Here is a 13,280-nt window from a genome sequence, read left to right on the forward strand (position 1 = left end):
GGGGGTGGGACTATGTGGTCTCCCAGTCATGGTGTGGGGAGGAGAGGGAGAGCTGGGAAACAGAAGAAAGTGGCCGGAAGCTCTTTAGGTGACTCGTCTTGCCTGGCCTCAAGGCTGCATGGTCACACGTCCTTGCATGTGGTGCTGATTCATAGCCTGATACCCAAGAAGCTCCCAAGGCAGGTAGGTCCATTGCTGCCAGGAGTCTCAGCTATCTCCTAGCCAAGGAACCTAACTCTGAGATGTATCCAGCAAAGCATCAGCAGAAAACAGTTGCCCCAAGGGGAGAAGGCAGCCTAGTGGTCCGTGGTCTGCCCTTTCCCTTGTTCCCAAGGACTGGAGACTTGGGCTAGACTCCTGTGGAAACAGCAGAACTGGGTAAGTGAAGGATTTGCTGGATACCCAGAAATTGAACCATTTTAGGATATTAGTGACCGAGCTAAGGATAACGGGACACTTCCTAATTGTCCCCCAAGGCCCTAAGCCCTGGGACTGACTGTCAGCCCAGAAGCTAGCACACTGGGGGACCACTAGGAAAGAGTACACTGTCCCTAGGGACAAGCTCTGTTGTCCCTGCTTAGAGGCCTAAGAGGACCCAGTCATGCCATCCAGGCCGACCCAGCCCAGAACTGCTGGAGGGGGCCTCCCCTTACCTGCAGAAGCCTCATGTCCCTCGCCAGGCTGACAGATTCAACCTGGGGATCCGGCTGCAGCTCACAAAGCCCCGGGGATAGATGTTGGCCCTGAAGATGTCCCTCGAAACGGTGGTAATACCGGTATTGTCACACACAACTCGAGACAAGGAAATCTGGCTCAGGGCCTCACGCTGTCTTTTAGTGAAAACACCCCGTTTCTGCCACCAGAACCTACCAGAGTCAAGAGATGTGAGTGAAGGTTGGGGAGGAATGACCTTATAATGAGTGCCTGTGTGTGCCAGGTACTTTACATACGCAATGTCATTCTGTTTTCACAAAATTTCTGCAAGATACAGATTATCATCATTTTCTAAATGAAGAAGCAGGTTCAGCAGTTAAGTCAATTGCCCAGTATTAAGTGCACAGTAATTTAAGTGGCTAGGGATGGATTTGAATCCAGGTAAATGCCAAATCCAAATAATGAGTCAGGTCTTAAATCACAAGCTTATTGGAGGGAAATCAGATTTAGCCTTTTCCACCCATGTTTTCTGGGATCCACTAGCCTGGAACAGTGAGACTGACACAGCTTATCTTTTAGGTAATGTCAGCCTTGCCTGGGTCAGTGTCTCCCTCTGACCCAGCTTTCCAGGGGGGAGCCTCCTAGTCTCAGATCCTGTAAACCTGGAAGAAATGAAGAAGAGTACTCTTCCTCACTGTTTAATCTTGAAATGCTACAGTGCTGCTCTGCCTCTGGTGCTGATGTCTTTTAGGGTGGTCACCTACCTGTCTCCATCTCGGGCTCTTCTAAACTGGTTCTCAAAAAGACAAGCCAGAAGAGGCCCCACTCGGGCCCCTGGCAGAAGGGGTTCTGCGATGGCCCCAATCCAGATGTCAATGTTGTCAGGTGTCCCATAGAGATTCAGGAATTTTCTTGCCAAATCCTGGTTTCTCAGCACCTTGCTAAGCTGTGCCAAATTCCGGGGTTGGGAGAGTCCACAGAAGCGCCTCCAAGCATTGTACCCTGTGGGGAGACCGGAGAAGCAGCTCCAGTCTTGTTGACCTCCCGTTAGCTTCTGCTTCTCTCCTGAAGTCCTCTGAGAGAAAGCTGCAGCCAGTCAATACTGGGCAGAACAAGAGGATTCTTGCTGGCAGAGGAGTCCCTAAACCTTCCAAAGACCAGACTGCTGTTCTCTAGTTGAAAATGAGTGGACAACCATGCTTGGTGTACATCAGACCAAGTGCATCCTAATGTAAAAAGCTGTTGTAACCCAAAACTCATAACCACACATTTGATATTTAATAATATAATTGGGTCCATGTGTATTAATTAGGCACAAGTAAGACAGTACTCAGAACATAAAAGGCTCTCAATGCCGGGGAGGATTGCCTGACCCCACAGGTTAGAGAACAGCTTGGGCAACTTGGTGAGACCTCATCACTACAATAAATCAAAAAATTAGCCAGGCGTGGTAGTGTGTGTCTGTAGTACTGGCTACTTGTAAGACTGAGGTGAAAAGATCGCCTGAGCCCAGCAGGTTGATGCTGGGGTGGCCATGATCATGCCACTGCACTCCAGCCTGGGTGACAGAGTGAGACTCTGACTCAAAAAAAAAAAAAAAAAAAGACCCTCAATAGTGTTTGTAGAATGAATTAATGAGCAAATGAAACCAACAAATGAAGAGGATGGATAAAGTTCATCTACTCAGAAAAGGACCACACACTGTATGACTCCATTTATATGAGTGATCCAGGATTGGCCCATAAAGAGACGGAAAGTATATTAGTGGTTACCAGAGACTGGAGTGGGGATGGAGAATGACTTATCACAAGATTTCTTTTGAGGGTGATGAAAATGTTGATATTAGATCATGGTGATAACTGTACAACTCTACACCAAAATCACTGAATTGTGTCCTTCATATGGGTAAATTATGATATATCTCAGTAAAGCTGTTTTAAAAAAGTTTTTAGAAACTTCCAAAACCCAGCCATACTGACGTGTCAGCCATCAGGATCCCACACAAGGCCAAGCCATGTAATTTGATGTGGACAGTCAAGGTAGGAAATAGCTTTGCCAGCATCTGAAGATACATCAGCCCAGTATTGTCCATTGACCTACCCTCATAAACACCATCCCCCAGCAAAACAAAGGGAAACCACACAGTGTTGTACTAAGCACTATTGGGTGAATCGCTCTAAAGACCTCACAACAGCTTTGTGAGCTACTTTTATGGTATGTTGATTATATCAGGAATATTTGCTGAGATTGAGCGACCGTAACGTTTCCAAAGTCATTTCACTATTAAGTGGAGTTCAAGCCAGATCATACAATCCAAATTTGGCATTGGACTTTGGAAGGGATTACAGGAGAGCTAGTATCAGGATAATGTTTCTGGGACACTATAGAGGGGACAGGTATTGGGGGAGCTTGGGGTGCTTGGTGTGAAAACTTGGGGTGCCTAGCTATTATAGTTCTCCAGCAGGGGGCGCCTGCAGCTCCTTAGCTGTCGGGAGGGCCCACATTTCAGGAAGGAAAGCAGCTCAGATTTCAGGAGCGCCTGCTGTGGGCTGCCAGGCGCCATGTTAAGTGGGGTGGGCAGTAGGAAGTCTCTCACTGCTTCATGCATGGCAAGGACCAGCTGAGGCAGACAGGGCTTCAGTTTCTAACGAGACAGGGAAGGGAAGTGGGAGGTGAGAAGGAGAGGAGCAAGGCCGGGGTCAAAGCCTTTCCCTAAATGGGGCTGAAAAAGGCCGAATGGGAAGAAAGGAGAAATTGTCATTTTAATTCAGATTTTACTATTTCCTGCTTTATGTGACCTTGGACAAATTACTAGCTGTCTCTGAGCTTATTTCCTCAACTATAAAATGACTGTGAGAGCTGCTTCTGAAGGTCACTGAGAGGACAAAATAAGTTAATATACATGAAAGTGCCCAGCCAAGTGCCTATATGTTCTGCCTTCTTGGAGCAAAGTCATTTGTGCCATCACCGAACAGCTGATACGGCCTTAGTTTATTCCACATGTTCCCGGCCTCTAAGGCCCTTTGCTTTTCTCCGCTTAGAGCAGAGAATGTTTCTGTAGCCTTGGAATCTTGGCCTTTCTCCTTGTAAGTCGCCTTTTGAGTCTCCTGCTTTTCTCTACTTGGAAAGTCCTGCTCTTTCTTTCAGCTCCCAGGCCCCAGTCCTGGTCCTATGGTGAACTTAAAGTGGGAGCCCCTGCAGAGCATGGAGGCATGGCAGGATGGCAAACACGTTCCCAGGGGCGCTTTGCCGCCTCAACCTCGACCTTGTATTTCCGGCCCCCCCACCCCGCACATCCGGCAGCCAATCCCAGTCAGAGAGGAGGCACCAAGAGTCCTCTCCGAAGCCCCTGAGCAGCCCCAGCTTGGCAAAGCTGGGAGGAGAGGCTGGCATCCCCCTCACCTGGAAGGCCATGGTCCCGGCTGCGTTGCATGTTGAGAGCCGCTAGGTCCAGTCCGATCCTCCTCACCTGCTGGAACAGCCGGTCCCGGAGCTCATCCACTAGCATGGAATCTTGCCGGTTCAGCTTGGCAGGGGTGGCCATGAGGCCTCGGAGGATGGGGTCGATGCCACCTGGTGGTGGGGAATGTGAGCAGCACAGATTAGATCAGCTTCTGGGAAGCAAGCTAACCCAGGCTAGACAAACCAGTCACATGTGTTCTACCATGTTTGTCAGGAAACAGGGGCCTGGGGGAGCATGAAGGAGCTGGAGTTGGGAGGGAATGGGGTCACCCTACTTCTTAAAGAAGGAGTGGAAGGCAAGCTCCTCGCCAAGCTGACATCAGTCTCCCCCCCTTTTAGACATCCTCTCTTCTGCAGGGCATGGGAGACTGACTGAGGGTCTTGCTGGCACCTGCCTTATTTCCACCGTCCTGGGAAGACGTTAGCAGTGACCTCAGCAACCTCTTGGCCTCTTGGCAGGAATCTTGGCCCTTTCCACCCTCACTCCCATTTGCCCCTGGGAAACCAGGTCACCTTCGTGCACAATTCGCCAGCTGGCAAAGAAAACAGAGCTAAGTGGGACGTGTGAGTTGGGTGCCGAGGCCCGGTACTGGCTGTCCAAGCGAAACATGAAGGGCTGGAGCATGGTGTGGCCGAAGCGGAAGGCCAGGGTGAAGACATTGGCCACACGCGGGTCCACATTGGAGCAGTATCCTCGATAGGGCCCCAGGGTTCTCCTGGCCCGGGCCCTGCCCAGGACCAGGGGCAGAAAGTCTCGGTAGGTGATGATCTGGAAGACAAAGGAGGGACATTACTACAGTGGCTGCCCCTCCCACACCCCTTCCTTTTCCAAGCACTGCTCAGTCATTAGCTCTTTAATGTCATCATGGCAAATGTGGGAACGTTAATCTCCCCTTGGTGGATGGAGATACCCAAGCCCACAGAGATTGAGTGAGGTGCACAGGGTCACACAGTGAATTAGTGGCAGAATCAAGGGTAGAGTCCAGGTCCCAGGCATATCCCCTGTCACCCAGACCCAGTCAGCCTCAGGCACATCCCCGAGGATGTGTTAAGCAAGGATGGGTTAAGGATTGCTTCTGCCAGGGTGTTGTCTGCAGGAAGCTGGGACGCAGAGCTCCCCACCTGGACCATGGCCCCCACGATCTTCCGAGCCTCATTGTACAGCTTGTCTCCACTCCACCGAGGATTCAGGCGTCTTAGCTCAGAGGCCAGCCTGTTGTGCTCTCGCATAAAGAGGGTGTGCAGGGCTGCCAGCTTGGGGGTTTCAGTTGATCGGCTGTCACCTTGAAAACCCCAAGTTGAGAGTTGCCACAGCCTTTCCCAGAGAAATGTCCTTCTGCCAGGGCAGACAGAGGTCTGGGAACTGGAGATGTGAGCAGGCTGAGCTCCTGGCCCTCCCTTCCCTCTGCTGTGCTGTGAGTCTCCTCACTTACTGCCATCCTCCCTCAACACAACAGGCTGGAGGGGGAGGACTGTGTGGGCCTTGGGTCCCTCCGTGGCTGGAGAGGGTCAGGCCAAGTGGGAGAGGGCAGCTGCTGGTCTCTGGCAGGGAACTCTTCGCCTAAAGATTCTCCTCTATAAGATGACCAGATCCACAGCCCGGAGCAGCTCTGGTGAGGGACTTGGATGACCACAGGCACCTTGACTTGGAGACTGCGAGCCCACCTGCACCATGAACTGCACCCGCCTGAGTGTTCTCTACTAAGGGCTGTACTTTTTCTCCCTCTGTGGACTTGGTTTCATGCTGCTGTCCCATGGGAGCCAGAGGAAATGAGAAAGAGAGAGCGCAGGGAAGAGCCTGTTCCTGCCCCCAGCCCTTCTCCTACAGGCAGGAAAGGAAAGGAAATCCAGTCACGTGCTCTCGCTCAGCCCTTCTGCACAGGGTCTTAGGCTGCGCCTCAGTAGACCTCTCAGGAGGATACACATTGCTTTCCCTGGTCCTCAGGATGGGGGCTGGAGCCTGTTCCCTGTGAGGAGGCAGTGGGAGGGAGCAGACAGAGCCAAGTCCTGGGAACGACACTGACTTGAGGTCCCAAAGCAGACCCCTCACTGCAGCTCTGTGCTCATGAGCACATCTTCCATCTTCCCCAAGCGAGGGTAGTAATCGTTCCTTCCTTGCTGTAAGATCTAGAGATGGCACATTTAAATGTCTTAAATACAAGAAATGGCTACCAAGAACATGAGAGCCCCATACAGGGCAAAGACCCCCAGGAGAGTTCAAAGGATGCACCCAGAAGGTGCCAGACAGCAGTGTCTAGCAGTAGTTGGGTGGAGGGAGGGACTAAGGGAATTTAGACCAGAGAAGAAAAAGATTTAGATAGATGTAACAGCTACTTTTAGGTAATCACAGGGGCTACTGCTGTATGGAAGCGAGACAGCCTCTTCTCTGGAATTCTAAAGACATGACCAAGGGACACAGCTGGTCAAAATAAGGGAACTTTCCTAACAGACAGAGCTGCTTGGGGGTGGGGCAAAGAGCACCTCGGGGTGAGTCCCTTCTCCCTGGAGCTAGGCAGGCAGCGATCTTGGCCACACGAGGGGGTCTGCAAGGGATCCCTTCAGCTCGGATTCTGCACAGATCTATGGCTATGGTGTGCCTAGTCCTGAGGTCCCAAGCCATGTCCCCTCACACGCCCCCATGGCTTTCCCAGCCCAGATCCCAGGGATGGCTGCTTCCGGGGGAAGACGCCACCCTTCCCCAGCCTGACCTGCCAGGAAGCAGGGGATGCGTGCCGCGCGGTTGGTGAGGAGACAAGGGTCATCGTGCAAGTTGTCAAAGGGCAGCAGGGCCCGGCCATTGTCATGGAAGCGCTGGTTGACGGCCAGCAGCCCCAGTGGGTTGGTCTGGTTGCGGAGCCGCAGGGCGAGGGAGACCTCACTGCCATACACCATGCTGGCGTCCACGAAGGAGGTGAGCGCATTGATCTGGTCGCGGACTTTGTTCCTGTTTTGGGGGCATGCTGGTGCCGAGCGGAAGAAGGGGATGCAGTCTTGTTGGTTCCTGATGCGGGGGTCATTGGGCGGGATCTGGGGTGGAAAAGGAGTCAGTGACACTGAGGCCCCTCCTCTGGGTCATTCCCCACCTCCCTCAAAACCTTGCTTAAAACACTCCTCCTCCAGGAAGCCCTCCTTGACTTACCCAGACTTACGCTGCTTACGCCTTCAGTCTGAGTGTCCTTAGCACTTTATATCATAGAGTCATGAAAGGTTAGAAAGGAATGAAGCTTTGGAAACAGTCTAGATCCTCGTTTTACAGATGAGGAAACTGAGCCTCAGAGAGGGAAAGTGACAATTAGTTAGCAGAAGAGGTGGGGTTAGAACTCACATCTCCTGACATTTAGCCCTGTGCTCCTTTAATTCCGTTAGTGAGAGGTTCAAACTCCTAGGCTCGAGTGATCTTCCTGCCTCAGCCTCCCTAGTAGCTGAGACTATAGGAGCATGCCACTCCACTCGGCTAGTTTTTTTATTTTTTGAGATGTGGTCTCACTATGTTGCCCAAGCTAGTCTTGAACTCCTGGCCTCAAGCCATCTTCTTGCCTCAGCCTCTCAAAGGGCTGGTATTACAGGCATGAGCCACCATGCCTGACCTCTACAGACCTTTTTCTAAATCTCTTTTTGCTGGGTGCTTTGGAAACTATGAATGTTAAAAAAGAAAACAAAACCAAAACATTAAAGTTTGCAAGAAGCTGGCAGTTTAGGGAAAACAGGCAAGCACATATAGAGTTAAGTAGCTCTACATTTAAGTGGCATTGGCTCTGCTTGATATAAAAGCCAAGTGCTAAAGGTTTAATAGGAAGATCTGAGAAGGCTCCCCAGAGGAGGCACCCTGAGCTAGGGCTTGCGGAATGGATAAGGTTGCAACAGGAAGGGACCAGCCAGGGACTCTCCCATGTCATCCCTCATGAATGTGGCCCTAATAGGGGTGAGAGTGCATGTGTGTGTGTGTTTGCCCCCCGTATGCCCAGCAGAGACTCTACTCCTTGGATTCCATCTTTTCTTCCCTAGTGCCCCACACCGTCCTTGCCTTCCAGCCTGAAGGGCAAGACCCTGCTCACAGCCTGTGCCCAGGAGTTGGCGAGAGCTTCAGGGCCCTTGGCCCACCCTGGGCAGGAGAGAGAGCAAGAGCTGAGACCCTTAAAGATTTCCAAAAAGCTTCCCCTGTTGGAGCCAGACCCACGGGTCAAGGCCTGTCTCGAGTGCTTCCTCTTCCATGAAGCCTGAACTGAGCCTCCTGGCAGATTGTCCCTGCCCCCCGCCCACATACATGCAGCAGGGGAGTCTATGCTGGGCTCTTTCTGGTGTCTCTGTCTTCTGCCTCAGCTCCATAGACAGCTCCTTAAGGACAATGCTTCAGTCTTCCAGGTCCCCACCCCAGCCCTCAGTCTAGGGCAGAGGCTGCACTGAGGCCTGGGGGTCGGCAGAAGGTACCTTGATGGGGAAGCAGGGGGGCAGCTGGGCACAGGTCTTCTGACAGTCGACGCCCACAGTGAAGGCCACTCTGGCGGGGGACTCCGGAGTGAAGTCCAGGTCATGGTCGATGAACTGGCCCCACTGCATGAACATGAGGGCCCGGCCTCGGTCGGAGGCCAGCTTCTCAGAGGGGAAGCGCACGATCTGGTTGGAGACAGCCCGGACCTGGTGGGGAAATGCCGTCAGCATGGGGTGTGGGCTCCCTGACCCTGCAAGGTGTTGGAGTCAACCCAGGACTCGGAGGCAGCAGCTCCCCCTGCTGGAGTTAACAGCCTCTCCTCCACTTCTGCCCTCCCGCAGCCTTCCTCCTTTGCCCCAGGAGATGTGGCCACTTCCTGTGGATGCTGTCATTCCTAGAAGAATGTCTCTGCTCAGACCCCGCGGATCCCAGCAGTAAAAAGGAGAGGGGTCAGGTTGACTGGCTCAGACCTCACCCGGCTTCCAAAGGGATAAATAGATCAAATCCATAGATTAATTTATAGACTGATAGATAACCAGATGATAGAACTGATTCCTAGGCCATGTGAGGTGATGGATAATATAAGAGAGAGAGAACCGGATAGATGGGCGGAAGCATCAACAGAAGAAAAATTAATTAATACTTGTTGATGGATGGATATGTGATAGATTGTTATATCGATGTATCAATGGAAAATTGATGAATTGATAAATGTTAAATAGCATAGATCGATAGCTATGGCCAGATTAAAGTGTATAGCTCTTTATATTTAGCAAGATACTTTGACACGAATTCTCTCAGAAAAAGCAACAACCCAATACTGTGACGACTGGCATTAACAGGCCACATACTATAGATCTATTTATACCAGGGGCTTTATTTGATATTCACCCCAGCTCTGTGAGGTGGGTTTTACCGCCATCACAGATGAGAATGCTAAGCCTCAGAAAGCTGCATGATTAACCCAGAGTCACCCAGCTTGTTAGTGTTAGAGCCTGGATTTGAGCCCTGCCTGGCCGACTCTGGGCTGTGTTTTATTCCCCACATTTACAAGCGATCAAGCAGCCTCCACACATCCAGCCCCGACTCACAAGAGGGAGGAGGAAGCCATTGTGCCTCCTGCCAGGGGTCCAGCCGAAGGGGAGTGACAGCCCGTCCTCATAGATGGCTGGCAGCCAGCGGGCCAGGGCCTTGTTGGAAGCCCCCAGCCAGGGTATCCTTCTGTAGCAGAGGATGGGTCACGGTTAGCAGGCCCAGAACCTGGAGATGGTTCAGCGTGGGGGAAGGGAACAGGTGAGGGAGGGTGGAGTCACCAGGCCTGGCGCAGCCTCCAGCACTCACTTGTTGTTGCATCGCCCAGTGATGGTGCGATATTTGTCACTGCACTTCTCAGTCTGGTCCTGTAGGGCACAGCCGCTGGCCTGAGACAGCAGCTGCAGCTGGGGTTCCATTAGCACATCTAGGGGAGGGAGGGGGGCAGGCCTGAGCCGGCCAACCCTACGTCCCATCCCTTTACCCTCTCTCCTCCCACACCCAAGCCTATGCACTCCACCTCCCCCTCCTGGCTTCCTTCCACTCCCAGGCCCGGGCAGAGTACCAGTGACATTGAAAGGTCTGGACGCCTGGGGTTGTAACTTCTGTTCCAGCAGCCCCAAGGCCACGTGCATGTAATCCGCAGCCTGGACAACCGTCCTGGTGGTCGCTATTGGTTGTTTGAAGAAGGACAGGAGGTCCATGGGGCTGGCTGAGCCACTGCGAAGGCGTTGCTTGATGCTGCTCAGGAGAAGAGGGGTGAGGGCTGGAGAGGGTGCGAACCCACCAGCAGGGCCCCAGCTAGGTGGACCATCAGGACAGGGTCAGCCGGCAGAGGGGTGCATGGAAGGGAGGCTCTACCAACCGTGAAGGTCCCGTGGGGCCCCAGGGGTGGGTGTTGGGTGAGATGACCTTGGCTAAAGCCCATCCCCCTCAGCGACCCTCTGAGGCCCATGCAGCCCCCAGACCCAGGCCCACCTCTTCTGGGTCTTATTGTAGGCAGTATCCACCAGCAACTTGGCCTCTGCTATACAGTCCCGCAGGATGGCGGTCTCTAAGGCCCCAGGGAAAGCTGTTCAAAGGGATGGGGACTCAGGGTCTGGGGGAGCCACAAGACCCCCCCCCCACCCAAGTGCCTCCTCTGTTGCCCTCCTCCTTGGCTGTCTAAGGGGCATTACCTGGGGCAGTGCCCTCACAGAGCTGGGCGAGACTGAGCATGAGAAGAACCCCTGCCAGGAGCTGCTGCATCTCTGCAGACACTTCCCCAGCTGGGAAGTAAGCAACTCCTGCAGCCTGCACGGGAGGGTCCCTGCACCCTCTCGCCTTAGGACTCCCAGCCGTCCTCTCACCTCCTCCTGCTCTTTTCTGGAAGCAGCCGAGCAGGGAGTTTTATAGCCCATCCTGGGGTTGGGGAGGGCACTCTGGGCCCCAGGAGCCCAGCCTCTTGGGTGGAGTTCTGGAACCACCCTCTGGTTTTCAGACTAAACACCACCCCACTCTTCCAGCCAGGGGAGGTTCTTTCCTCCTACCCTCTCACACCTTCCCCATCCTCTAATACTGAATCCACTGAGGTGCTTCTCCCAGGGTCCAGAGCAGCATCTGGGACACAGGTGTCACTCAAAGGGTATTGTAGGCTGACTGAGGAGCAGTGTGCCTCAGAAGAGGGCTGGGCGGGCCCTGCCATCAACTGACTGCATGGCCTTGGGCAAGTCATTTCTCTCCAAGACTCAGTTTTCACATTCCTAAGCCAGGCCATGTGGTATAATCCTGTAGTCCCAGCTTCTTGGGAGTTTGAGGCAAGAGGATTGCTTGAGCTCAGGTGTTCGAGGCTACAGCGAGCTATGATCACTCCATTGCACTTCATCCTGGGTGACAGAGCAAGGTCCTGTCTCAAAAAAAAAAAAAAGTTCACATTCCTAAAAATGATGGGAGTTGGGCCAGATGACTGGAAAGGCACCTCCCCTCCCCCAGCAGGACAGAAACTGGCTCTGCCTTACGGCTGTATTCTCCATACCCAGCACAAGGCCTGGCATTTAGTAGGTGCTCAGTGTTTGTTGAGAGAACGGATGATGTTTGGTCATTGATTCGGCCCCTCCCCTTGCCCGCTCACCCTGCCAGCTCTCCCCAAAGTGCTAGGAAGAGTGTGAGGTTGTGGTTGAGGCAGGGCCTGGCAGTGAGGTATCTCTTGGGGCCACGTGGGGGACACAGTGGGTGTGCAGAGCTAGCTGCTGGGCAGCGGGTCTCAGAAGAGTGGAGTCCACCATGGACCTGAGGCTGCTCTAGGTGTTTCTTCAGTGCATTTCAGCAGCTGGTCTGCTCCGGGCAGTAGGTTTACATTCTGAGCTCCTCTCAGGCTTCACTAGAGGTGGCTTCTTTAAGAGGCAGTGTGCTGCAGTGGGCTCAGACAGACCTGGTTTGGGGTCAGGCCCTGTCTCTGTGCAACCATGGGTGAGCCCCCATTTTCACATCTCAAGTCTAGAACGTACTCCAGACAGCCTCCCCAGGACCCACCCTCTCACACCTCCATGCCTCCCCCTGCAGTTCCTGCCACTGGATGAGTTGAGCTCTTCCTGTGCCTTGACTCTCTCCTGGCCTCCCACATAGCTCAAGAATCACCACCGCGTGGCAGCAGCTGCCTGTCCTGGCCCCTGCTTCAAGTGGACACATCCATTCCTTCCTGAGTGTAGACTCTGCCCTTCCTCCAGCCCACTCAGTTGTCCTGTCTCCTTCCCCTATGCCCTGCCTGAACCCTGCCCAATGCCCTCCACAGCTCCCTCCTCCCTTGGCAATGCCACTGGCCTGACAGTTGCTCTTGAGACAGCCACTTCACTTCGGCAACCCCTTTCACAAGCTCCAGTTGACCGCCTGGGCCCTCCTGATCTTATCTTCTTATCTTCAGCAGGGGCCCCTCTCCTGCAACAGGGGGACTTGAGTGGGAGGTCACTGTGTCGGAGCCAAAAGTGCACAGGGTTCCTTGTTGCTGACCTGCTGCGTGACTTTGGATAAATCATATCACTTCCTAGACCTCAGTTTCCATGCCTGTGAGATAGGGACAGGAAGAGAGAGGTTTTTATAAATGTAAGGGTGTTCCTCATCTCTGTGTCACCTCCCTGCCCTCAGGAAGCCAGTGCCTCCAGGTTGGAGCCAGGGTGGGGGGTGTCACCCAGGTTGCCCTCCTCCAAGGGTCCTCGGCACTCAGGTTACCCTCCTCCAAGGGTCCTCGGCACTCAGAGTGACCTCTTCTCTCTCCCCAGAGGGGACTATAATTCTTTAGCAATTGTGAGCTGTGCGAGGGTGTTACCACAGCTGTGGGCTGTTGTGGGTGATTGGGCCAAGCCCAAGACAGAAACCCGGACGCCAACCCCAGCTCTGCCATGCTGACTGATCTCTTTGCGGTTTGGCCTATTGATTTCTGGGGGTGGTGATGAGAGTCTGCCACCTGGCTGTCTTGGTCTCTGGATGTCCCTACTGCCAACTTTCTGCCACCCTCCCACAGGATCTGTCCTAAACTCCAACCACTTGCCCCTCCACGTACAAACCCCACCCTTTTGTCTGCTTCCAGGCAGCCTGATCCTACAGGAAGCTCCCCCTTTCTCCTGGCTCCCTCCAAGAAGCCACCTCTGACCCACTCCATAAGGTAGATCTCTAAGCCATGGCACTTAGAGTTCTAGCAGGAGCTCTTTGAGAGCATTACAGAGAGGTG

At 53.4% G+C, this 13,280-nt stretch overlaps 1 protein-coding gene across 1 annotated transcript; it reads right to left on the reverse strand.

Moving 5' to 3' along the window:
• Nucleotides 1-664: 664 nt before the first annotated feature.
• On the reverse strand, nt 665-10,837 carry EPX (eosinophil peroxidase). Its single transcript, XM_008064357.1, has 12 exons — nt 10,756-10,837; nt 10,556-10,649; nt 10,143-10,318; nt 9,887-10,004; nt 9,637-9,766; nt 8,545-8,751; nt 6,825-7,143; nt 5,239-5,399; nt 4,630-4,885; nt 4,057-4,227; nt 1,419-1,656; nt 665-866 (listed from the first exon to the last, which is right to left on the reverse strand). Exons 1-12 carry the CDS (start codon nt 10,823-10,825, stop codon nt 665-667), a joined length of 2,142 nt encoding a protein of 713 aa, XP_008062548.1. The 5' UTR covers nt 10,826-10,837.
• Between the last annotated feature and the right edge of the window lie 2,443 nt (nt 10,838-13,280).

The sequence above is a fragment of the Carlito syrichta genome, unplaced genomic scaffold (assembly GCF_000164805.1).
Source record: "Carlito syrichta isolate Samal-C Ts95f unplaced genomic scaffold, Tarsius_syrichta-2.0.1 Scaffold307323, whole genome shotgun sequence".
NCBI classification, from domain to species: Eukaryota; Metazoa; Chordata; class Mammalia; order Primates; family Tarsiidae; genus Carlito; species Carlito syrichta.